Source organism: Salminus brasiliensis, chromosome 22 (assembly GCF_030463535.1).
Source record: "Salminus brasiliensis chromosome 22, fSalBra1.hap2, whole genome shotgun sequence".
Taxonomy (NCBI): domain Eukaryota; kingdom Metazoa; phylum Chordata; class Actinopteri; order Characiformes; family Bryconidae; genus Salminus; species Salminus brasiliensis.
This window is the reverse complement of record NC_132899.1, coordinates 21884484-21910624: the sequence shown is the minus strand read 5'-3', so window position 1 is coordinate 21910624 and position 26141 is coordinate 21884484. Positions and strand designations below refer to the sequence as shown.

The 26141-nt window shown below is 40.9% G+C and overlaps 2 protein-coding genes and 1 non-coding gene across 4 annotated transcripts in view; 1 reads left to right on the top strand and 2 right to left on the bottom strand.

Annotated features, from left to right (window-relative positions):
- Positions 1-476: 476 nt before the first annotated feature.
- On the bottom strand, positions 477-23382 carry LOC140543570 (LIM and SH3 domain protein 1-like). Its single transcript, XM_072666660.1, has 7 exons — positions 23146-23382; positions 17176-17270; positions 10089-10173; positions 3750-3857; positions 2971-3040; positions 2721-2818; positions 477-1503 (listed from the first exon to the last, which is right to left on the bottom strand). The coding sequence occupies exons 1-7, from the start codon at positions 23212-23214 to the stop codon at positions 1330-1332; spliced, it is 699 nt and encodes a 232-aa protein (XP_072522761.1). The 5' UTR covers positions 23215-23382; the 3' UTR covers positions 477-1329.
- Positions 23383-24121: 739 nt separating this feature from the next.
- Positions 24122-24193, top strand: trnac-gca (transfer RNA cysteine (anticodon GCA)). The gene has a single exon. It is a non-coding gene; the product is annotated as a tRNA-Cys (tRNA).
- A 656-nt stretch (positions 24194-24849) lies between these two features.
- Positions 24850-26141, bottom strand: part of plxdc1 (plexin domain containing 1) — a 35433-nt gene continuing 34141 nt past the window's right edge. For both annotated transcript variants that reach the window (XM_072667446.1, XM_072667447.1), the window contains one exon: positions 24850-25989. In XM_072667446.1, the coding sequence (XP_072523547.1) occupies positions 25867-25989 (123 nt within the window). In that variant the 3' untranslated portion in view covers positions 24850-25866. The remainder of the gene's footprint in view (positions 25990-26141) is intronic.

Sequence of the window (26141 nt, the reverse complement as noted above, 5' to 3'; positions counted from 1 at the left end):
AGCAGAGCTTTGGTGACTCAAATACACTATGCGCTTCAGCACTTAGTAATATTGCTCTGTAACTGTGAATGAATGGCTGTTCCAAAATGCTTTTTTTTTTGTTTAATTGTTCCCTTTTTCTACCCAATTTGGTACTGCCAATTAACCCATGTTCATAGCCCCTGGCTCATCAACTGATGACTGTGCAGTGGCATCCTGTTACAGTACCACAATCGAATTCAGTAAGCTCTTTAGAACCACTTATTTTTTCACAAACGTTTGTAAAGGCAGACAGCAGGGCTCTACGCTTGATTTTTTACACCTGTGGCAATGGAACCAAATGAAACAGGTGTGTCTCAATACTTTTGTCCATATAGTTTATCAGTGGAATTTTTTTTAAAGATTATCTTAAAATGCTATTGCTGATCTCAGAGGAGATTTCCCACCATTTGTACTGCAGTTCAAATTATAATAGAAGAAAAAACAAACAAACAAAATATGCTTTAATAATCAGTTTATTATTTAATATAATCATGGATTGGAATGCTTAATTACAAAATAATGGAATGATGGGTCACTGATTACACTAATATACTCAGAATTCTATAAAACTTTTTTTTTTATTCAGGATGACATTTTCAGTAAATTACTGTACCATTTCTGTTTTTGTTTCATATAAAACCTTTAGATTTTTTTTGGTATTTTTTATTTCCCTCAAAGTGCATAAAAAGAACTCTAAAGGGCTTTCCCTACCCGTCTGCAGTGCTTGCCATAACAAGCTTGTGATTTAAGACTTTGCCGATTAAGACAATGGTTAAGCGACGAGTGTCTGGCCACTCATCTGGCCATTCAGATAAGCGCCTTCCCTGCATTACACTGCAGCCCTACCTTTTCTACAAGTCATACCATCCTGATACACACCGCACTTCAATGTTTTCTACTGCAACAGATGTTTGAATCCACGTACGTAGATCAAACTGAGCCATACTTTTCAACACAAGGGCAAAGCAATGCACAAACCCAACAAACACCAACCGCATAGGAAAAGGGAGAGAGTAAATGAAATAAAGGAGAAAAAAAAAAAAGATAAAAAATAAATGCTCGTTCAGCTGCTAGGAGCAGTTTTTATTCTAAGCGTATTAGCATCGTTTCTAGCTAGCTAAAGCTTAGACGCCTGATCAAGTTTCTCTCATTTAATTAAGACCGAGTTAAACAAATAGTGAAATGAACTGGGGAGGAAAAATAAAAATGTATTTTAAGTGGAGATGGCACGCAGGACGTTCCTCTGTGTCTCCCTCCCTCCTGTATCCTTCTCCTCCTCTTCACCCCCTGCATTTCTTACTCTCTTGTTCATATAGCCTCCACATAGTTGGAGGGTAGCATGCCCTGCTTGCCTGTGCGCTCGACGCGGCCAAACATCCAGCCCTCATCGATCTGCTGCACATCCAGGATCACATCTCCATCAGCGAACGACACCTCGTCCTCATCGGCTGCAACATAGTCGTAGATTGCTTTGTAGCGCTTCTGAAAAAAAAACAAAAAAAACACACAGACATTGCAGGTGAAGTGAGGGAAAGAGTCTCTCTACTCCAAATCTAGAAACAACTACAGTCAGTCTAGGCTAGTTTAGTTTAGTACCAAGGACTTATTGGTTTATTGTAGTGTGCTTGCCAGGGAATCAAACCCTAGTCTATCACCAGAATGATGGTTCCCACTCTCTCACCTAAAATATCAAGGACTTTTTCAGTACATTCTCCCTGACTTCCACTTAGGACAACATACATACACACAATGAACGTAAGCCTCTCCTTATTTACTGGCTTTACACACATGGTTACTGGATGTACTATTCACCACCACCTACATGCAAATATTTTCTGTAAGATGCAAATCTCTCTGTAAATCCCTTGGGGATTTTCTATTGTGCGCCATAAAGGTTTCAGAGGTGCAGCCTAGTGTAATCTTGGTAGACAGTTAAATAGAAAGGAAGTCAAGCAAGTCATTAACACAGCCAAAGCTTAAACTTGTTACCCACAATGACTTTTCTATTAATGACATTCATTCATTCATTTATTCATTCAAAGATATTACACTGTGTGAGGAAATACTCAAATAATAATATTGAGGTCCAGGCCCGTGCTGATCAGTTATAATATAAGTGCACCCTGCCTAATATTAGGAAGGTCCCCCTTGTGCCGCCACAGCAGATCTGACTATTTGAGGCATGGACTCCACAAAACCTCCGAAGGTGTCCTGTCCAGAGTTTCAAACACTTAACCAGTTAACACCCACAACTGAGTGGGCAGTAACAAGACATTGCCAGGCATTACCTCATTATGTTTCTTAACAATAGTTTGGTATCACTTTGCACATGAATCCGACTAAGACAGGAGGTCTAGCGCTCAGGATTTATGCATTTCTAATGTAGAGCAGTTCTATATATACATAGTTCTAATATAGAGTATATATGCAGTGTTTATGAGGTGAGTGTGTGATGATGAAGGCATGTAATGTGCACAATTCACAATTAGGCATGTACAAATTTGTCAGATACCTTGTTGCTCCAGTGCAAAACCAAAACCAAAGAAAACTTCAGACACTAAATGTGTTACAGCTGATCAACTACATTAAGGTGAGGGGCCAATTGCGTAAATATGTTTTTTCGCCATATTTCTTGATGTGCATTACAAGTGCCAGCTGCAAACTAAAGAGGAAAAGAAAAAAAAGGTGAAGTTCCATACCCCGCCACTAGGAGTCGGTGGAGCTGGAGCTGGAGCTGCAGCAGAGCGTGCAGGCTGGGGATCATAGTTGTAGCTCTGAGGGCTGGAAGGCTGATAGGCTACACACAGAAAAAGAAAAAAAAGAGTTGAGAGGTAGGAGACCACAGTCTGGTGTTCATGACAAACCATGCAGACCATTGCAAGAGGTCTAAAAGAAGACTTGAAACTAAATCTTAAACATACAGAGCGTGCAGAGTTCTTAATACTTTACCGGCATTGCTTTCAGGGGGAGGGGCCTCTCCTGCCATCCGACTCTTCTCAAAATCCTCATGATACTTTATCTGATGAGACACAAAACATCCTCAAACATCCTGTCCACGCTCAAACACCCGGGCATGCGTCCGAGCAGCAATACAGTAACTCTTTTGGAACACAAGGGGTCAGTGTGCGCTTTTGTGCAGTCGTTTAAGATGGTCTGTGTGTGGAGTGCAGGCGCTACCCTTTAAGGAAGAATACAGGCACATTCGAAGGAAATGACACCTAAACGCCGGTCATGTGATCTGAAGGTTGCTTGGCAACAAGCCATGACACAGATGATGATGGCGAGGGAGGAAAAAAGTCGAGGTGGGAGTGAGCGTGAATAAGAGAGGAAGAAAGAGAGCAATATAGAGAGAAGGGGGTGTGGAGCGTCTTGCCTGGTGAAAGATATTTGAATCTCGTACTGAACGGGCTTGAAAAAAGCAAGGGAGCAACTTGCGGAAAGGCAGGAGGTACAGGAAGTGGAGAGCGAGGGAGGAAGAATGAGACAGAGACAGAGAGATTGACTGAAACGTGCAAGAACATGCTTTCAGCCCTTAAGTAATGCATTATATCAATTACCCCTTAATTGCCAGGGATATCTGGTGTAACAGAAGTCTCCATATGTGTGTATGTGAATAAAAATGATCCTACTTGAATGAGGTGGTACTTCTTTTTCTTTTTCCTTTCTTTTTCTTTTTTTAGCTAAGGACGGAGCTCATAGTCATTAGGAAAGGTTTGACGTGTCCTTACGTTGCTAATTTGGTCCTGCGTTTTCTTGATTCTCTGCAGCTCTGGTGTGTCAGCCACCACGCTGAAGCCTTTCCCTTTGTTCTTCTCAAACTCCTCTTTGTACAGCACCTACACAAGACAACAAAACAGACAGATCAATATTACCCTTTTAACAGCCTATTTACTGCATATCACTGCTTCTGTGACAGAATCGCATATCTCAGGAACTGTAACTTTATAAGGGTATTAAACTGTTTAAACTGTTTCAAAAGAATAATCCAAATATAACAAGTCTAGGTAAACTCTTAAGGTGTAAATAAAGCCATTTATAGTGGGTTGGTGTGAAATGCTCTTTTCTAGAGAATCTTACCAAGTCACACTAGTGGTGATTGGAACCAGTACAAAGAACACACTAAGAAATACAACTGCAATTGATACTTTTTTTACATTGGTAAAATAAATGTGCTGCTGGATACTAATTTAGCCAATTTTATGTTTTTTTTTTTTTTGTTCTCATTCCAGATGACCCATTCAGGAAGCAGATACGCAAGTCAACCAGCTCAGTTAGCATAATTCTAGGCATGAACTAACACTTATTTTTAGAACACTTATTTTTAGAACTTTTTTCACTGTAATTCAATAAAACTAGAATATAAGCAGGTTTACTGTGGTAAGTACCACATGGAGACATCAGTCAGCCAATTACTTAAATTACAGCCTCATATACATACAGAGTAAAATGTAATGTTTAAAGCTGCTTACCTGCTGCTTACCTATCCAGACCACTGTAGCCATCAATTGCTTTTCAAAGCACAGTGTTCTTTAACAAAGCTCAGCTATGATGGATATGGCAGAAATAATCAGTACTACTACTTAATTTCTTATTATCTAAAGAGTTACATGGCTTTAATGAGCCATTCTGAAGGTAAAGACATTCAATTTAATCAAGCAAGGAATCCTGTGCAGCATTTATGCCAAACAGTTATGTCTAATTATGTTTACCCTAAGTGGGCAACTCAACCAAGCGGTCACACACGCTTTTTATGGTTACACAAATACATTTTATTGCCACATTTCTGCCATTCAACATAAAAATACATAAAAATGTAAAAGATGTGGGACATGGAGTTCAATCATTCTTTTTCTTGCCTTAACTTTACATGAAGCTAAAATTAAATGTCTGAAGAGCCATGTCTGAATGCACTTCTGTTTTTTTAATCGCAAGAGTTAGTGGAATAAGGCAAACTGGGAACTAATTTTGCTTTACAACACCCATTTTTCCAGATTTGCTCCCATTTTACTGTGATCAACACACATAAAACTCTGTCTTTGACTGTCACAGTAAATAAAACGTCAATACTGTAATTTCAGACATAGAGCCCAGATTTCTATCACCACCACCATAAAGAGCTGTTTCAAGACTTTGTTCCTGGAAATGTTGCCCTTTTCCAAGTAGTCTATTTATCGTGAAATGTTGACGTAATCTAAAGGGCAAAAAAGGAATAAACCTAAAATGTCCTTGGCATTCCTATTAGATTTACCCATTTCATTATGACAAATAAAAAGATTACAATGGTATTTTTTTAAGTTTGTGCATGAATGTTTGTATAGCAATAGAATTGAAAACATTTGAAAAAGGGAGTTAGAGGACCTAGCTGCTACATTTGCCCTCCTCCACCAGAGTGTTCAAGCTCTTTTGAGGGAATAGGAATGTGTGGTCTACCAGAGCTAATGTTGTGGTCAATGAAAAATATGCTTTTGATACACACACACATACACACACACATACTAATATATATATATATATATATACATATATATATATAGACACTTCCTTTTGCTTAGCTTGTTCTCACTCAGGTACTGCACATATGTGCACACACACACACACACACACACACACACAGGATGTGCACCCAGTGGTGGGCCTGCATAAAGAAAGGATTGTGTAGTTGAAGTCTGTTTGCAAAAGAAGTACACAAGTGTGTGCATGTTCTTAACGTCAGTCGGTGATGCACAGGCATTGAAACACTGTTTCAGCCTAACTCCTCATCTCGCACACACACACACGCAAAACACAACTTGAAAAGAAAAAAAGAAACAGAAGCAACATTGTGTTTGTGAAGAACTTAATAGTTCCACCTTTCGCGCAGTTCCTTCATTTGTGAAAGCCGACGTTAAGGCAAACAAAAGTGACAGTGTCCTGCAGTGGCGTTAGCTGTGGTGTTAAAACAAGAGGGCCTCTAAAATCAAGCCTGGCAGTTTCACATCTTCTGCGGTCAGAGTTTACTGCTGTACAAACAGGAGATCATTTCCAGGCTCTCTTAATGGACTGATGGTGTAGAGCTGCTCTTGCAGTGCTTTACGGCAAGTGTTAATAACTGGACTGGAGCTTTCTGGCGAACAACAAGCGCATTCTTTAGCCTCCAGCCACAAGCACCATACTGTGGGTCATGGATGAATTATTAGTACCAGTGTGCGGCCTTGCTGGGTAACTGGGGGCTGCCTATATAACAATTAGCATGTACTGAGACGTGAGCGGAAAAGGAAAAGGAAGAAAAGAAACGGGGCAGCAGACAGCTAGTGATGGTAGATTGGTCAGGCAGTGCAGTGCAGGGCAGTGGGAGGGGGGTCTGACCATCAATTTAGACACAATGCTGCCCACTGCTCAAAAAGACATTGACCACCCCCACTATACAGACCCTGCCTGTGTGTGTCTTCTGGCCCAAATCGAAACACCCCAATGCACACAAACACACACCACACACACGGTTGACCGAGTTGAAAAAAGGAGGGGGGGTTGAAAACTCACTGACATTTCTAAACAAGTATCTGAATACTAGGGCCAGCATCAGGGTAAAATTCAGCAGTGTATGAGCACATGCCATCCTACTTTGCGACTATTGCTTTGTCTGGCAGGCTTTACAGTCTGGCCTATCAGCTGCGAAAGCAGACCCACTTATATTCCTAGTCATTTTTTACAGCAATAGATGCGAAACTTCAGAAAGCAGAAGATAAACTATGTTCAAACTAATTATGTCCAAAACTGAAAAGGTGGGCACATTTTTGGTACTGGCTGATGCCCCCTTTCCCCAACCCCCATTGCTCTAGACCTGCTGAATACTCCCAAATCTCTCCCTAAGGAGACCAGTCACTGGTTAAAAATATGAATGGGAGGTCTCGTAATGCTTAACATGTTTAGCAATAAAGCCCACTCCTTAGCCAATCAGCCTGCTGGTTACACCACAAGCAGAGGAGGGCCAATCATACTGTGACTCCAGCCAGAACGTGTTAAAATCTCTCACATCTATCTTCTTTTTTGCTGATCCAAACAATTGTGGGAAAACTTTTACTTTTGTTATATTATCTACTTTCTGCACTTTCTGTCTTGGTTTTGAAATTTGTCCGGAATTGTAAAATTTAACTTTTTTTTTTATCTTATATATATATTATCAGAAAAGTTTCATAAAACAAGGTATTCATCTTTATTGTTCTCAATGTTAGTTATCAAATACATGAAACAACCTTGATTTGTATTTAATGTCATTGTTAGCCTGGTTCAGTTGGATTAATTAAAACCAAAAGGATGCCTAAAAGAGATGAAGAGAGTTTGACAAACGGCACTTCTTTTAGTGATTGATGCTGGATGTACTAAGTTGTACTAAGTTCCACTGAAGTTCTGTAAGTTACATTTGTTGAGCTGTTTCTTGAAAACGTATGTTTAGTTTTACTTGTACTTGAGTCAGTACTTCCCTAAAATATCACTTTTACTTTTAGGTTACTCTACACATGTATCCTGTTTTGATTGGACAATTCAGTTCGTCTTCTCTTAAATTTACAGCAAATGCAATCAAACTACATTTCCAGAAAGAAACCTGTTAGTATTTAGATTTTATTTTCTTTGAAATCAATTTAAATGTGGGATGTGGGTGCGATACAAATATCAGCATACTGGTATAGCTGAAACCTCACCTAGCACTACAGACACACACACACACACACAAGCCCCCTTCTCTTCCCATGACGTTCTGCAGACTGACATCTCCCCATCCCCCTCATCCGGAAATTCCCCATAAAGTGGCCGAGCAGAGCTGACCCAGGGGTGCGCTCTCACAGCCTGTAAACAAAGCCCCTAAATAGAAGAGAGAGAGGGGAAAGACCCCCCTCTGCCACACAACTATGCCAAAAATGATGAGTAACACCACTGCTATGAGTGTAATGGGCCTCTGCAACACCAATGACCATCTCTGTGCTCTTGAGCTTTTATGGGCTTGTGCTGTCGCTGAATGTCTGTGTGCATTAGACATGAAAGGCTGTTCAAGTGTGTGTGTGTGTGTGTGTGTGTGTGTTAACATTCATGGGTATTTCCAGACGGAATCTGATTTCTTTTTTAAGCATCATGGCTCTGAAGTAATGTCTAGTAATGCAGCGTTTAGGCTTAAATCCTCAACTTACTTACTGTCAAAACAAACAGCATCTCCCCTCCCCCGGTAGTAATCTAATCTGGACTGCCAGTGTTAATTAGTGCAGGGGTGGTCTACTGTCCTTAATCCACTGTCGCTGCAGGGCTCTGCTCAGAGTCCAGTAAACACACCCAGGCTAAGGGTGGGCGATATGGTAAAAATATTAGAGGACAGTGTTTCAAGACACTTCTAAGATATGCAATGTGATTCATGATACCCAGCAGTTGCATTACTAGCTTTTTCTATATAAGATCAGATGTAGTGGCAAAAAGCTAAAGGTTTCTTTATAAATAGAGGAAAATGCTAAGCTGTTTCTATTCACTTTTAATAGGGCAAGGAACAAAGGGAACCCAAGGTGGAGAAAGGTCACTGGGAAGCAGGAAAAAGGGTAAGAGAAGGGTGGGTGGGGTGAGTGAGAGAAAGTCTGGAGAAAGGAGGACGAGTGGAAGGAACATGGCACAGAGAGAGAGCGAGAACAGATGGCGCTTACAGAAGCTACATGGGGAGTGTGACCTTACAGGAACTTTGTTGGACGTGATACCTTTTATGCTTGGGCCATTTAAGGATCTAACACACATGTTGGGTTACATGTTTGTTCTAGATCAGTGGGACTGGGATGTTCTACTGAAAGAGAACATCTCTTTGTGCACCTACTTGAAGTCGGCAGACAGTAATAGAAGTTGACTTTACTGTGCTAATTGGCTGTGGTCAGTCACTGCTCATTAGAAGCACTCACCGGTGTGGTATGCGTGTGCATGTGTGTGTGTGCACATATGTGTGTGCACGTGTGTCTCAGTAGGGGGTATGGCTGGCAATGGCATGTGTTTTGGAGGGTATGGCGAGTCCGTCTGTTGAAATCTGATGCCAAGGATATTCAACGGTCATGACCGCAGGATCCACAGAGGAGTCACAGTGGTGAGGGTAATGGTGACAAAGGCCATGTCCTAACCCATGCCCTACACACTATACACACCCTGAAAAAGGGGAGTTCTTCACAGGTTCTTTAGGTAAGTCACCAGCTCTATATAGGACCATGACAACGGAAGGAACCCTTTAAATGGTGCAATGGTTCTTTGCCTAGTTAAAAGGCCTGGCTTTCTTGACGGAATAGCTCTTGTACACAGTTCTTAAAAAAGTGATTAATGGTTTTCTTTTTCAGTTCTATATTGAAAACCAGTTAGCTTAGAGTGCAGAATGTATGTTAAGTAATCTAAGCAAAGTCATATTACTTTTGTCATGTTACAACAGTTTAATATTATGTTGTATATAAGAAGATTATAGTATAGAACGTATATAAGAAGATTATAGTATAGAACGTAAAGAAGTATAGAACTAATTAGCAAGCCTATGTCTAAGAAAAGACATACTTCTGCCTTAAGAGTGTGTGTGTGTATATATATATATATATATATATATATATATATAATACACACACACACACACACACACACACGTAGTAAGTATATTATATATATATATATATATATATATATATATATATATATATATATATATATATAGTAAGGAACTACTACTTTTTTTTACTACTTGTTTCCTATAATAGCATCTTTTATAATAACACAATGCTCTTGATTTTCCAAGGTAGAGAACTGAGACTGGTAGACTGTTTTAAACACAGTCCAAGTCTGTGAGGTCACTAGAAAGTATAGAAGCAGTTACAAAGAGCCTAAACGGCATTGTTTCGCATACAGACCCTGTAAATCATTAACTGTTCCAAGGTAAATAACAAAATGTCATCAGACCAGTTTGGCTTTCCCACTGGATTTATGGGAACGGATGCCAGGGGGCAGATAGGAAGTGGACACAGAGGATTAGTGATGGGGTGGAGCAGGAAGGGTAAGGAATAGAAAAAGGGGATAAGTCCAAGGATACATACCTGGCTTTGCACCTTGCTCTGCTGCATGAGCCGGAGGTTTTCTGGAGTATCAGCCACACTGGTGAAGGAAGTCTTGGGGTAGTGTCTGAAAGAAACACCAGATCAGCACATTTAATAGACCAATCAGCAGGCTTGATTCATTCATCTGAGTGAACAGGTTTACTATATTTGTTAATGCTGCACCCAATAATTCTGGGTAGGCTCCAGACCCACTACAACCCAGTGGACCAAATGATTGATAGGTGTTACTATTGATTAGATTAGCAACTGACTGCTTCACCAAGCACCACAGCTTTTAATTATTATTATTATTATTATTATTATTTAGTCAATCCTGCTTTTGTTGGACTAACGGTCTTGAAGGTCCAGAAGGCTTTCTACTCATTTTTGAAGCGTTGCGGTTGAGGATTTGATTGCATTCAGCAGTTAGTGAAGTAATAGTAAATGATCACCACCCCACCTCATTCTCAACTCATTCCAAAAGTAATAGATGAAGCACCATCATCATTCCAGCAAACACAGTTCCACTGCTCCACAGCTCAATACTGGGGGGCTTTATACCCCTCTAAGCCACACCTGGAATTAGGCATGGTGCCAATAGGTTCATGTTTATCTGCTCCAGAGAGTCCTGTCCTATTGGCAGTACATATGTACTGCGACTACACAAGCTGTGTGCGTGCATGCATTTGCACATCTGTGTCAGCAATGGGAGTAACCTAAAGTAGCTGAACGCATTTATTAGAAGGGGTGTCCACATTTGAACAAATGTGGTTTTGATCCACTTTTTATGCCTTTACACCATATCCTTTTACAGTAAGAAATAGTGTGTTTTTATGAGTGGGATAATGTCATGATAAAATTTTTTTTCTGTTTTTACTTTCATTTACTTCCATTCAAAGTTAAGAACATTTTTGTTTTCTCCTGTAAAGTCACCATTTTGGAAATACACAAATTAGCTACTGAATAATGTATATAGTAAAGTAGACTAATAAACAAAGTGCTGACAAACAATACAAAAGTATATTAAAAAGACATTTCCACACCATCCCCCACCACAACCATTCAAATCTATAATTAGAATTAGAATTTTTAAATAAGTTATGTAATAGAAAAGGGCTCCCAAATGATGCAACCATCTAAGTGTTGGCTCCTTTACTGGGAGATTGCAGGTCCAGTTTTAGGTAAAGCATAATTAGCCTCGCTCTTTCTGGGTGGGAAGGATGACCCTCAATCTCCCCCATTGTTAGCTGATGTAGGAATGGGCAATTAGGGTCTTTACCCTCCCAGCAATGATAGCATTGTATGATAGGGGGGGAGACCTAGCTAGTGGGTGAGAACTGAAAAGAAACTAAACAGGGGAGAAAGTTGGAAAAATACAACACCAACCAATTAACTACACTTGCATCTAAAAATATTTTTACACCGATGCCAGGATTCATGCAAACGAAAGAGGAAAAACTTAAAGATTGCTTAAATTTATTGAGGTTTCCTTTTAAGATCCACCTTAAAATCAAGTGTATGTGGTAACTGGGCCAGGCCTAATATTCATACCTCCACCTCTATGACTGTATATAAAAATAGTAGAGGTAAGTGAAAGGAGCTAGAGGCGTGAATAACCACATGCTCCGAGTGCTAGCACAATCCCTGTAGCAGAAAACCTGCCTAAACACGTCGTTCTCTGAATTCTAAGCAGCCTTCTCCATTGGAATTTGGGAGCCAGGGTGGAGATAAGCCTTCCTTCTGTATGCAATACCTAGTCACTCGTCAGTTCACTGCAGAGTTCCCCCTACAGAGAGACACATGTTCACTTTCACAGCACTCCCAAAAGCTTTGGATCGCTGGGACTGAACTCAATTCAGGATGTAGAGCAGGTGTGTGTGTGTGCGTATGTGTGTGTGTGTGTGTGTGCATATGTGTCAATCTGAGTGTGCGCAAACAGAACAGCCACAAACGACATTACAAGCAAGCTCAGGTCCACAGTCTTTATATAGGACTCAGAGCTTACATCACATAGCCAGCTGTGAAGATAGTGGGACCAAAAAAGGTAGCAGAGGCTGATAGCTGTCACTCGATTGTGCATGATAAAACCAATGCTTACACCTCAGCTTCTCCTTAACTTAGCAGCCTGACCCATGGGTGTGGTTGAGTGTTTGGACAGTATTTAGTGGCATTCTTTTCTTTGTGTCCAGCTGGGGATCAGAGTTTGGTCTAGGAGCCCAGCGAATCCCTAGATATTTGCCAGTGAATGAGGAGAAAGGGCATGCATTCATTCAGTGCTGTTTACTGCTTGTAGATGCCATCCACACAATCCAGAGGCTGTAGATTTCAGCACAGTGGCCTGAGAAAATGTGAAAGCCATTCCAAAACCTGAAATCTACATTTGCTGATTCTGTTTGTGTGTGTTGTGCATGCATAAACGTGTCTCTGTTCCAGTGTTGACCTTACCTGACCTCATGGCAACTTCACACTGCCTTGGGGAATCGAGTGTGGGTTGGTAAGCAAACTGCACATGCACAAAGGTCTTATTCACAAAGACAAATGGAATAACAGTAAACCAGAAAGGGCAATATGGCATAAATACAACTTCAGGGCCCATCCACATTTCACAATACAAGTGAATGTGAAAAGCTTGATGAACATGACGAATGGACTAATAAAAATGCTATTAAATTATCTGGAGTAAAATCTTCCATTGAAAGTTAAGAAGGTTTTTCCTTTTCCTGTGAAGATGACATTTTGGAGATTTTTGCATGAGAGCGACAATATTTAGCTTTGCAAATAAATTCTAATGTAGCAGTAAAAGACAAAAAAATACATGCATAAATGAATTCAACATATTCAAATATAAACAAACAATTAAAAAAAACAGGAGGCAAAAGTTCTAACCATTTTCAAAAGAAAGTCTACTTGTTACTGCACAGTTACTGTAGTTTCTATACACCAGTGGTTGTTTACAGGCCCTCTGGTCCTCTGAAACCTGCAGCTAATCAGTGTATATTAAGCACTAACAATATCCCTGATATACTTAGAAAAGCATATTGTTATCACGATAACAAAACGTATAACGATACGATAAAATATCATCATATTGCCCAGCTCTAAGTAGAAATGCAGTAAATCGCATTAAAATGCATTTATATAAGTGCAGTAGTCCACTGTCGACTAAACATTATGCTCTTCTGCTGTTTAATAAATATGTAATCAAAAATGGGTTGGTCTAGCAATGGTTCGTTTTCCAGGCAAATTAACTACAACAAACTAAACCAATTAAACACCTTGGGCCACACCCCAACACTATATTCTCCAACCTGTCTAACATGATTCAGTTGTCTGTCACTCTAAATAAATGCCAGAAATGTAGCTCAACCTTTTAACAACTGATAAATGACCAGTGTATATAGTTTCCCATATTTCCACCTTCCTAGTGCAAACTGTAAGGTCTTAGTCTTGTGGTTTGTTCTGCCCTTACAATCTTAACTAAACTATGGAAGCTAATTATCAAGCTACAGGCAGCAAAGTCAAAAGCTAGCAAGCTAGCTAAACTCTCTGTCTATCTGCAGGTCTGGTACTGTTCGTTCGTATCAATGTAGCGATATGAAGTGTGCTATCATATTTCTACTTGCTGTCATATGTCTACTGTTTTTTTTTTTCATGAAATCTTCAGTAAATATTTATTAAAACTACTAATGTAATATTGATCCAATTCTAATGTCATAATTCTAATGTTAAGTTTAATATTTTCATATTGTCCGGCCCTTCCCAGAATCCTAGGAAATGAAAACCACAACGGAGCAATGTTGCCATGTTGAGCTCTTCCCAAGAAAGAGTTCTGCTTCCAAAGGCAAAACAGCTGGACTCTAGAGAGGCAACACTTTACACAAAACTAAGTGGAAAATAAAGCTTGCAAGAACATCCTCTTACTATAGGTGTAAAGGAACAAACACCAGGGTGCAGAAATAACTCACCGTCTGCTCACTGTCTCGCCTCTTTACTTTGACACTGTGAAGAAATATCCTGATTCTAAAATGGATCAGACAGAAATTAGGCCAGATTAAATCTTCTACGCCAGTCTAAATAAAGCCAGCTGAACCGTAGCTCCTCAGAGTGAAATCAAGGATGAAATCTCTCTTTCTAGGCTACCTCTCTTTAAGACGCTAAACAAATACAGGTCACGTGCCTCATACCAGGAGAGATATGTCAAAGAGGATTCGGCACTCTGGCACTAAGGCCTCAGTCTGGCTGATTTGACTTGATCTCAAACGGAAAAAAACTGAACCTACCATCACTTATTAAAACTAGGGATGCACAGATCCGATATTAGGATCTGGTATCGGCCCCGATATTAACAAAATTAGCTTGATCAGGTATTGGATAATTAAGCCGATCCATTAAACTGATCCTTTCACTTTAATGTGGTGGTATGAAACTGCACTAAATGTGCAAATAAATAAATGACTAATGGCAATTTAATACATTTGTATCTATGTGTTAATTTGTTATATTATATAAAGTAATGTTTAGGTCAATCATGATGCCTTAAGTCTCTCCCACATGGTGAGGTATACGGTTTATTAATTCAGCAATGGTATCGGACTGGTATTGGGTATCAACGGGTATGCAAAGTTTATGTATCGTATCAGAACTGAAAAAGCCGGATCGGCTAATTAAAACACCAAGCTGCAAGTGAAGCTTTAACCCCTGAACCGAACATAGGGACTCCATAGGGTATTGCTAAATCAAATGGGCATACCAAATAATTTACTACAGTTTCTGCATTAGGAATAACACTTGAATAATAAGCCTAGGGATCAAGGGGTTAAAGAAGTCCACATTCAACCGAATGCTCTTACGTGTGAATCATGTACCAGGATGTCACTAGCATACACAGCACTTTGTTGTCCTCCTGGAAGCTTTGTAGTCGAAAAATCAACCACTGAGGAAATATCGACTTTGCATCAAGCTTCCCAGCAGCCTGTGACATTTGCCTATGCTGAAACTGTAGCACGATAGGCAAGAACCCATGCGACAAAAGGCCAAAAGGCCAAAAGTCGGCACAAAATGGGCATCAGTGCATCGTACAGTTTGGTGCAGAAGTGAGATTAAGGCCTGTGGAAGCACCTTTGTGAAAGGCAGCTTTTGACACTTCCATGTGAAAGTAGTGTTCTGATGCTTTAGTCAAACATAGTCTACAAAGAGCTTGTTTGTGCATTCAAACATGGACAGAAAACAGCCTTGTGACTTCAATGCTGCTAACTGCTATAGCTTTTTGATACTTTTTTTTATTTATTTATTGCTATTAATGCAATTGTGATACACTTTGCAGTATATGAAAAGCACACCCGAGACTCCTTATTACAACATGCTTAAAGACTGACCCATATTTACACAAAAAACGTCATTATTTTAGATGCCATTTATTATTTTTATTATTATTATTGTCGTACTGATGGGGGGGCACTACAGAAGCTCTTCTATCCTATCATAGATCTGCCACTGCCATGAACAAATAAGCATGCATGTTCAAAAAAAATCTAGCATGCTGACTGGTTGACGATATCACATTTGTTATTAAGGCGTAGCAGTGCTTTATTAGACTGCGATCTGGTACAGTGAATATACCCATTTCCACTCATTTCTGGTTTAAGCCACAGTACCCATGAAGGTACACTATATGACCCAATGTCTTCCCTTCCATACATACACTTCTAATGAATGCATTCAGTTGCACCCAATGCTGACACAGATACATACAGCTTGCCTAGTCCCTGTAGAAAAGTACTGAGAGTAGAATAGGACTCCCTGGAGCAGATACTAAGAACCTATTGTGCACATACCTAATGCCAGAGGCGGGCTAAAGCGGTGTAAAGCCCCCCATCATTGAGCTGTGGAGCAATAAAACTGTTATCTGGAAAGATGGTGCTCCATCCAATTCTTTTGGGGATGAGGTGGAGTGGTTTTCATCCAACATCCTGACACTATCAAAATAATATTTTTTAACTATACCCAGCCCCACTACACTCAGTCATATTTTCATAGTTATGTTTTCTAAAAATGGTCTCAATGAAGTCACAATGCCACACATTCTTCTCTGCGGTCGACAGACCTCCTACAGTGGTTGGATGTTTGTTCTTCATTCATTTCCCAACACAGTCCCACAAGTTCTCAATGATATTTAAATCTTGCGATTGTCTTGGTCGTGACATTATCATCAACTTCCTTGCTCCTCAACCCATCAAGTCATCTGATATGGCCTCTGCCATTGTTTTGTTGCCATACTGAGTTGTTTATTTGTTGTTTGCACCATAAACGAAGAAAAAGATGACTTTAGTCTTCAATCTCATCCAGTGTAACATCTGTATAGTGGAGATAATCTCTCCTGGATCTGTGTTTGGTAAGAAGTATGCTCACAGTACCCAGGAGATGCATTATTCTCAGACGTCTTAGAGGGCACAATTGCATTCTATCTTCTATAATATCAGTACTGGGAAATACCTCTGCCAATAACAACTAAAAGAGTGAAGGAGTGGAGAGTCAAACTCAACTTCAAAAAAAGTTTTTACCAGGAAAAAGTAACAGGAAAAATGGTTTGGCATGAATCCACTGAATCCCCTCAACACAAATAAATCAAGACAGCATTTTTGCAGCCTGAGAAACTGACTCCGCTCCAAGTGAACAGAGGCCTAAGTGTTTATCACGGGCGTAGTGATGCAATAGTGAAATAAAACAAGCGCGTGTTTGCATGTCTCTGAGAACTTGTTTCACTCTTAACAACCTCAACAAGCCCTGGGTAGCTGGCTAGCTACAAAATAGGCAAATGCTTGACGTCCTATACACACTGCCCAGTGTGAGAATGACACCAAACACAAACCTCAGTCGCTTCATAATCTGCCACATCAGAAGCTGGCTCAAACTGAGGTTCACACACTGGAGATAAAATGAAAGCATTCGGGTGTAAAGCTTGCCAAAACCCCACACTCTGGCTGCACTTCCAGGACGGGAAGACAGATTGAGAGCACACCCTTTAGAGACACAGGGACAGATGGAATGATGGACAGGAAGACAGAAGAAGATGGTGAGAAAGGCTTACTGGCTGCAGTAGGGTTTCTTGTCAAAGCCTTTGTAGTTCTTCATGTTTAGAGTCATTTTGCAGACCTCGCAGCTGAAACATCCTTTGTGCCAGTACTGTAAGAGAAAAACAGGGAAGAGACACGGAGAACACTTCTTTAGAACCACGCTGAGAATAACATTAACACAAAACACAGTACAGACATATGAATTTTACACTACACTTTTTAAAATAGAAGAATTCTAAGACAATATTTTGCCCCGGGAATCGAATAGTTATACTTTATGCTTTAAAAAAGGGCCCGACCGATATAACAATATTGTCAGCGTTATCAGCAACCGCTAAAATATCATCAATATCATCATTGTATGCTAATATTACATCGATCAGACGCTTCATTAGCGCCTCCTTGTTCCTGTACAATGTCCATTATATCATCAATACTTACCATATAAGAGCACTTTGTAATGCTAGAATTACAAACTGTCACTAGCCTCTAGTCTTCTTTAAATGGTCAGGATCACCACAGAGCAGGTATCAATCTCAGCACTGCAGTGGCACTGGCATGGTGGTGGTGTGTTAGTGTGTGTTGCACTGGTAAGAGTGGTTTAGACACAGCAGTGCTGCTGGAGTTTTTAAACACTGTGTCCAAACACTGCCCACTCTATTAGACACTCCTACCTAGTAGGTCCACCTTGTAGATGTAAAGTCAGAGACAGTAGCTCATCTGTTGATGCACAGTTTGTGTTGGTCATCCTCTAGTCCTTCATCGCTGCCCACAGGACGCTGCAGTGCTGGATATTTCTGGTTGGTGGATTATGCTGAGTCACTGCAGTGCTGAAAATGACGCACCACCCAAATAATAGCTGCTCTGTGGGGTCATGGCCATTGAGAAAAAGGGTGAAAGGATGGTCAGTGGAGCTGATCAAATTTACAATCACAGTAGAGGCAAAAAGGTGTTAATAGTGGCCGGTTGCCACCCACTAGTTAGGACTACCCATCACAGGATGCTACAGGTGCTGAAAGTGTGTATGATTCAGTCAAATGAAGCCAGCCAATGCATCTTGTTATACTGCAGCTAATGTGGCTAGCTCAACGTGTTTGAAGGAGAATGCTAACTGCAATTTGACTGCGGTCAAGGAAGGGTCAAACTACCAACCCAGAAAAGGGCAACGGATTCTTACTGAACACGGCAAAAGAAGTACTGCCTGGCATATTGCAACCTGGTGTGATATCTGTCTCTCAGAAGTAGTTACTGTGACACAGGATTAAGTAACATGTTATTACACACAAGAATAGTACAGACAACTGATGCAAAATGAAGCAATTAAGAAGTAATAAACAGAAATCAAAACTGCAAAGAATTATGGGTAGCCACTCCCACCCCCAGAAGCACAATATTTATATAAAGACTTTGAGTTTTAGCTTTTTTTAGTGTATGTGTGTAGTTCTTAATGGTCACACATAAAAAGCGATAAGCGATGCTGGCCGGCACAGGCGTCTGCTGTAGTGGAGCAGGGGACACAGTGTCTTCCTGCCCGACAATGCTGCATCGGCAGCAGTTTGAAAAGAGGCGGTGGCTGACTTTGAATGTATCAGAGGAGACATGTGTTAAGTCCCTACCCCCCTAGTATTGGAAGCATTGCTAGGGGGTGCTAGCCATGTGTGCATTACTCTAAGGTACCTTATCAAAATACTTTGCGGTTCATGATATCAGATATACCAACCTTATGAAATGACTTCCAATGTGGTTCTGACTAGTCTAGATAATGCAGTGTCTTTTTTTATTATGAGGTCTTGTCAAAAATACGCATGGAACCAACATAACGTGGCTTTGTTTGTTCATTCACACTTGTCTGCTGTTGTTCTTTTAAATCAGAGTAATGATGAAGCATGACTAGCGTTTGCAGCATTCTACTGTTAATGTGTTTTATTCTTCACAACAGACGTTTGTGACCCATAACACTAGCTATATGGCTGAATGGTTGAATCTTTGTTAGATCACAAAACACATGAAAAATATTTAGAAAAATGCCACTGTGAAATCAAGTATTAAGATATACAGCAGATATAATGGCATAATTCATTTTCTTTTTGTGGGCTTAGGGGCCTACACCTGTTTTTTTCCTCTGACGTTTAATAAGTTGGAAAAAAAGAAGCCTGTGGACAGCGACGATATACTGTATATATGATAAAATAGATCTGGGCATTATGATAATTATTATTATTTATTATTACATCACAACAGGTCACACATGTATGTTTTTATGAGCATACAGTGAACATCATCCATACATCTGGAACACTGTGAAACTGCATGTTTCATCATAAAGGAAGCATAGTTAGTCCTGTTTGTTTAGAGTTAGTAATAAGTATGCGTGGAACGTTGAATAACAATAATTCTACTCACATTTTTGGATAGTTTCTTTTCTCTTTTTTCCCCAAAAATAAAACGTGGTGATATATTTATGGCGTATCACCCACCCTGTGTTAAATACTGTCATATTGGTAGCCCTGTAAGATCACATATTTAGATCCAGGCCACTGCAGAGGAAATGACCCTATAGAGAGATACAAGTCGGCCCGATCTGTAGGGACTTGTGGGTACTGAGCGCAGATTTGCCTCTGCAACTTTTCACGCCCGCACCAACAGCCGCATTAGTCACTGCCCAAAACACACTCCCAGCTTAACCGGACCGTACACAAGCGTGGGAAGTCCCTGTAATGAGAAACAATGACTGTTTGGTTTGACTAATGAATAAGTGCATCCTCCTTTTTTTATATATATTTTGGGAACTGGGCTGCTGAGCGTACAAATTCTTCCAAGTAATAGTGACACACTTGCTTTGTTACATCTTTTCTCTGAACTCCTTTGACAAACGCTTGATACGTAGGCCTGCCAAACATGGACATAAGCATGTACTTTGACTGTATTGCAAAAAAATCAGCCCCGCCATATATGTTCCATTACTAAGACTAAAATTATTGACATTCTAAATGCTCATCCAAACACCCACAGAAACTCGTCTGGGTTGCCTGTGATTGATTAGGATGCTCACAGAGCACAGAAAAACAAGCACACTGTGATATCAGTATTGCAATACAGTGAAACATACAGTGAAACTCTATTGACTAGCCCTCACTCAGTTAGAGAACACTGCACATCTCTGCACACATTTGCTCATCATTATCTCTCAAATGATGTGTGTGTATCCACTAATCGGATGCACGAGTCCATTATTCAGGAGGCTTTCAAAGAGGCTGAGGCCTGTGATGGACATTGGTGGGCCCTTCTAGCACTTACAGCTGCAGTAGTGCAGGACACCAGCTCATTCCATCTCCCCACCCCTCCTCCGAATCAACCCTGCTGATTCGGACACACTGACCGTCTGAAAAGGGGCCCGATGGGGAGAAACTGAATCGGTGGTAGACAGCCTCTGCAATGTGGTGTAAATCTGCGACGACAGCATGAGAACATTCCAGCAGTTGGGAGAGGAAAAGGGTCTGCTCAGCTGTTCACGACTCATAGTTCGAGCCAAGCGAAACTAGGGGGATTTTGGTTTGAATGTTCTCAACACTGCAATGGGAGGAGTGCAGATATTTCAAAACTTCTGTAGAACTTGTTAAGATGTGAAGATGTAGAAGTTTATGTTCACAGATGTTTGGTGTGAAATGCTGTGCTGCTGGGAAATTTTTTGCAGTGGTGATGGGAACGCACTGAAAAAATACATGACAGAAAATTACTACAGGAAGTGGTTATGAAGATCGCTGCTGTCCAATAAAAAACATGTCATTTAGCATTTATACCTTCTTCTGTAAAGTCACCACTTTGGAGATGCATGTTTTTCATTGGACAGTGACGATATATTGCCTGATGCCAGAGACATTTGATCAAACATGTATTTTTGATGTAAATGTATTTATCAAATCTGTCATGGTGGAGCAGTACATGCAAGGTTTTATGAGACAAAAACAGTCCCCCCAAACTTTGAGAGCTCTTTTGACCATAAGCAACAATCCATATGAAAGCTTACTTCACTGGTCATTTTGGTCAGCAAATAAAATAGATATATTTGATTTGCAGACATAGAAGCAAGGGACAGCTGAATGTCTGAAGATTAGAAAAGAGGGCTTGTCCAGGGTTTGATCCCCTGGACTGGCAGAAAACGAGGGGAAATGAAGGAATAGCCCTTGAGCGTAATCAGAGGCGTTGTAAATGAGGAGACCGGTCAACACGGCGTCTGTTACGGATAAAGTCTCTCTCTTTAACAAAAAGAGCCATTCAGCTTGCTGGTTACGCAGTGAGCAGGGATCAGCTATTTTCTCCAATCACCAAATAACTCTGACTGACGTGTTTAGGCCTGAATCAAGCAGAAATTTCGATAAACATCACTCTTTTAACATGGTTGATTCAGACCAACGCTTGTTGCGCAATCTCTCACTTTTCTCTCAAAGATGACGAGAAGTTCCTCTTTGTTTGTTGTCTGCATTGAGACAGCAGTTTGGAAAGAGGTGCCTTGCCAAGCACTTCCGAGAAGCTACAGGCTTTCAACATGGCTCCTCATCATGGCTTTTACATGATATCTGTCACACAGAGCTCCCCTTCTTGCATCTATGCTCAGTTCTGCGATTTTCCAGCCAGAGAAGCCACAACGCGCCCCCACAAAACCTTTGTCGAACCCTTGCACAAAAATGCACTGAAGTTGAAAAGCAACGGACCCGGAAAAGGATGTGCAGTCATAAACCACAACCTAATAATACAAACCTGAGGTCATCGACTCTTCAGGTGCAACACACAGACTTTGTTTTCGAGAGTTCTTCACTGGAATAGGAACTCATATTCAGAAGAAAAAAAAAAACTTTAGTGGCCCCTGAAAGTAAAACACTGCCCAGCCCAGTTTATAGATACTTAGTTAGTTTATAGATGTGTCATAGATGTACAAGTGCTGCATCACTGATCAGGGACTGGCAAACCAGCTGGACACATGCAAAGTGCCAACGCAACTCCACTGTTCAGACAGTGCTGAACCTAAAGCACAAGCTAATAATACAAACCTAAGGCCATTTACTGTTCAGGTACAAGCTACAGATGTCTTCTGCAAGAGGCCTGCACTAGACCATGATCTCACACTCGGTGAAACTGTCGAAAGTAGCCCCTCAAAGTAAAGCACTGTCCTGTAGTTTTAAAAGAAGGTGATCACAAAGGTTACAGATAGATACTCAGCACCCAGTACACAAATGCAGTATCGCAGATCAGGTACTGACAACCCAAAAGTGACACAATCTCTGCTGCATCAACCATGTTAGCTCTCACGAGTTGCAATTTGGCATCTGGGCCCTGGCACCAAGATCTAGGCCTAGAACATTAGCGAGCAGAAAACATTGCTGAACATGGCAACGCCCACATTCTTCTCAAACACAAGAGAAGATGGATCTGCATACAGCAGCCATGAGTAAAGTGATCGCACGCCCCTACTGTGGTATTGTGCCACCAGTGCAATTCACTGGTGCGGTGGAAAAAGTGCCAAATGCAATCTAGGCAAAAAAAAAACCCGTCGCGGGGAGAGATAGGCTAGTGCAGAGCTTGCAGTGTGGCAGGCAGAAACGCTTGTTTCAACAGGAAGCGGTCGTTCAAGTTACAAAGTGGAGCCAACTCGGTCTGAAACGGACACTGGCTCCTTTCCTGGAGTTGCAGGGTTTACCTCGTCTCTATGCATTCAGTCATTTGGGGCAAAAGGAGGACTACAGAAATCAAAATACTACAGAAATCAGTGTAGGCTGATAACGACAACTTGCACGAGCGACGTGAAGCTAGCTACGCGAACTACACGAGCAACGTTAGCTGCCTACCTGCTGATCTCCAGAACAAGGACTATACATTAAACAGCCTCACTAGACACAGGCTGTTAACAGGTTTACCCCCCCCCCACCCCCCGTAACCTGACGACCAGTGTGTGTGTGTGTGTGTGTGTGTGTGTAGGTATGACTCACCTTGTCCAGGCAGTTGACTTTCTCCGTGGGATACACGATCTTGTTACATCTGCTACACTGGGGATTCATGTTGCTCGGCTCGTGCTGCCTCTTCTACCCGTCTGTGGTGGTCCCTGACCCGCCGGAGGATCACTGCATATGGCTGTGGTGGAGGTGTGAGGGGTACGGATGGCACACACTCCTGCTCTCTGTCTGCCAGCGCTGACTAAAGCCTGACTGAATGTGAGTGAGTATGCGAACTGGGCGCGGGCACGGTCCACCCCTCGTGCACGCGCAAGGGGGCGTGACTCACGGGCGCATATTGGCGGGAGGAGCGAGTGGAACGCGCTCACAGCACCATAAAAGGAGTAGAACGGGCAGGGCGGGGCCGGAGGCTGTGGCCGTTAAACGGCATAAACGTAGCAAAATGTTTAAGAGGTCAAAAAACGTTTAACCATTTAACTATATCGCTCAACACGTGTGATTTTAACCCGTTTAAAACACGTGTTTTTAGCTGAAGATAATGTTTGTAAGTTACTTTGCAGATTGTTGGGCTGGGCAGGGTTTGTTAGGTGGGTTACTTGACTGCCCCCAATTGGTGTTAGTTGACATGACAGCGTCGTATTGCAGAGCCAGATGTAAAGCGGATGTTTGAAGCTGAAGCTTTCGTTTGTTTGATTATTCATTATTTATGAGACTGTAACTGTAGCTACCTGGTTGACTTACCTAGCTGGCTAGTGCAAGCTGCCTCGGTGGTGCAACCTTTATTGGCTTGAAGCGTTGAATTAACGTCACTTAACGTTAGCGCTACCTTGTCATGGTTAAAGAGACGGTTTCATTTAATACCTCAGCTAGCGAGGATTAGACCTCACTAATATTATAAACTGAAAGATAACGAGGCTCTTATAAAATAGATCGCACGATTATAACGTGAAATAGGCGTTATCATCTTAGTACGTTGTTCATAGGCACAGATTTCGCTCTCGTGCTCGTGGATGGGGGTATAGCTCAGTGGTAGAGCATTTGACTGCAGATCAAGAGGTCCCCGGTTCAAATCCGGGTGCCCCCTACCAATTATTGTTTTCTTAAATTGTGAAAATATGAAATTAATTTAACATCAAAATACCAGTTTTAGCTTTTTATGACTACGAACGTCACTAAATTATATTTATGTGATAAACTGTGTGTACAATTAAAGATAGCTAGGTACGCGCCAGCAATGAAACCATGTCGCTACATGCTCTTGTAAACGTTCTCTAAATGAAGTCATATTAAATGTTGTATATGTATAAAGATACCATTTGTAGGGTTGTTGCAGGTAAAACGGGACATTACTTGATAAAGCCATTGCGTTATTTTATTTTATTTTATTTTATTTTATTAAAATAAGCAAAATTCCTTTACGCTTATTTAGAGAGTTTTTACTAAAACCTGAATAAACAGTAGTTTATTAAGGTGGTGTAGAATGCGGGATTTTGCTGTACATATTTAGCTAATATTACTCCCGCATTTATGCTGGTTGCAGTGTGGTTTGGCATCACTAATCACTGCGTTACCCGTACTGGCCTGCAGATGGTGCTGTTGACCACGTTTTTCCAGGTATGGGATCTACCGATCAGTTCTTCTGTCTATTTGCGCTGGCATCATCAAACGCAGTGCCTCAGTATAAAGTTATATTTACAGTAGAACAAAAAACAGTAGACAGTTCACCACAAAGATACGACATTTCTTTTCAAAACAGCTTTTTCACTTTATTGGTTCACTATTAGCACATTGTATGTTGAAAAAATTGACACTTGTAATGACATTGTAATGCAGCCCTCAACAATAATGTACTCGTATAGTTCTTGTACAGTTGTCTGTATATTCAACCATCTGAGCTCACTGTAGTTGTAACTGTAGTTTGATCTTCCCAAACTGTAACGATCACTGAGTTATGTAAAGGACAGTGTAATACTTTAGACAGTAAATTAAAACCATGTTTATGACTGGGTTTTTATTGCCTGGAGAGGACATTTTCTCATTCTTGGGTGCACAAGCATTTATTTTATTATTAAAAAATCAAAAATCTGCGAAGGCACACATGTTTGTTCGCAATATGTATTTTCTTATTGATTTGTCAGTCTATGTGGGCACGAGGCTTTAATTCAGATTCCTCACAACACTTTAATATATCCAAATGAAGCTCAATTCTAAAGGGGTTAAATACAAAAAGAAGGTATGAGATCACATTATTCCACTATTACTAATGAGATTGTTCATTTAAAGTGCAGTCCAGTCCATGTGGCTAACTGAGTATTAGGCGTCATAGACCTCTTTTCTTCGTTTCATTGAGCACAACACATTAGAAAACACAAAACATCTTTTGTCAAAATGAAAATTCTATAAAGTCATAGTGTACTGTACATGAACTGCAGGGTTTCATCATGGCCCATTCTCATCAGCTTTGAAAAGGGTGTAGTCAGCGAACTTGCCAATAATCTCCACAGTTCCTTAATACAAAAAAAAAGTAATTTCCTCGGTCCTAAACGGATAGCGTAAGAGGTGTTGCAGAATGGAACTGTAAAATCTAGGGAGGCAGAGAAAAGCTTGTGAAGTAACTATGGTCGGTCTCTGGTGTCCCTTCAGCGGTAGTTGACAGCTCAGCATAGTCCCTTTGTCTTTGAGCTCTCCCACCAAAAAAAAGGAAAGGTAAATCAGAAAGGTTTGTGATGGCTCCTTTGTGCAGGAAGACCCGCCTCCTCAGCACTGCTCTGCCTCGATGAACCCCTCTTTTTCGTGGACCCCAAGTTCAACCTCAGCGTAGCTGGAGTGGCACCCCTGGTTCCGAAACTTCATGGAGGGCCAGTAATTATTGGTGCGGCGCTGCAGAGCAACAGAAAAATCCAGTTTTGTCAATGTTGTTAATCTGCACCACCAAACAAGCTTGTGGCCACTGATTTTAAACTACGTCAGTGTCATTCTGACGCACCAACACTTGGATATTTAATGGAACTAAAGGCTTTCCCTACTCACAC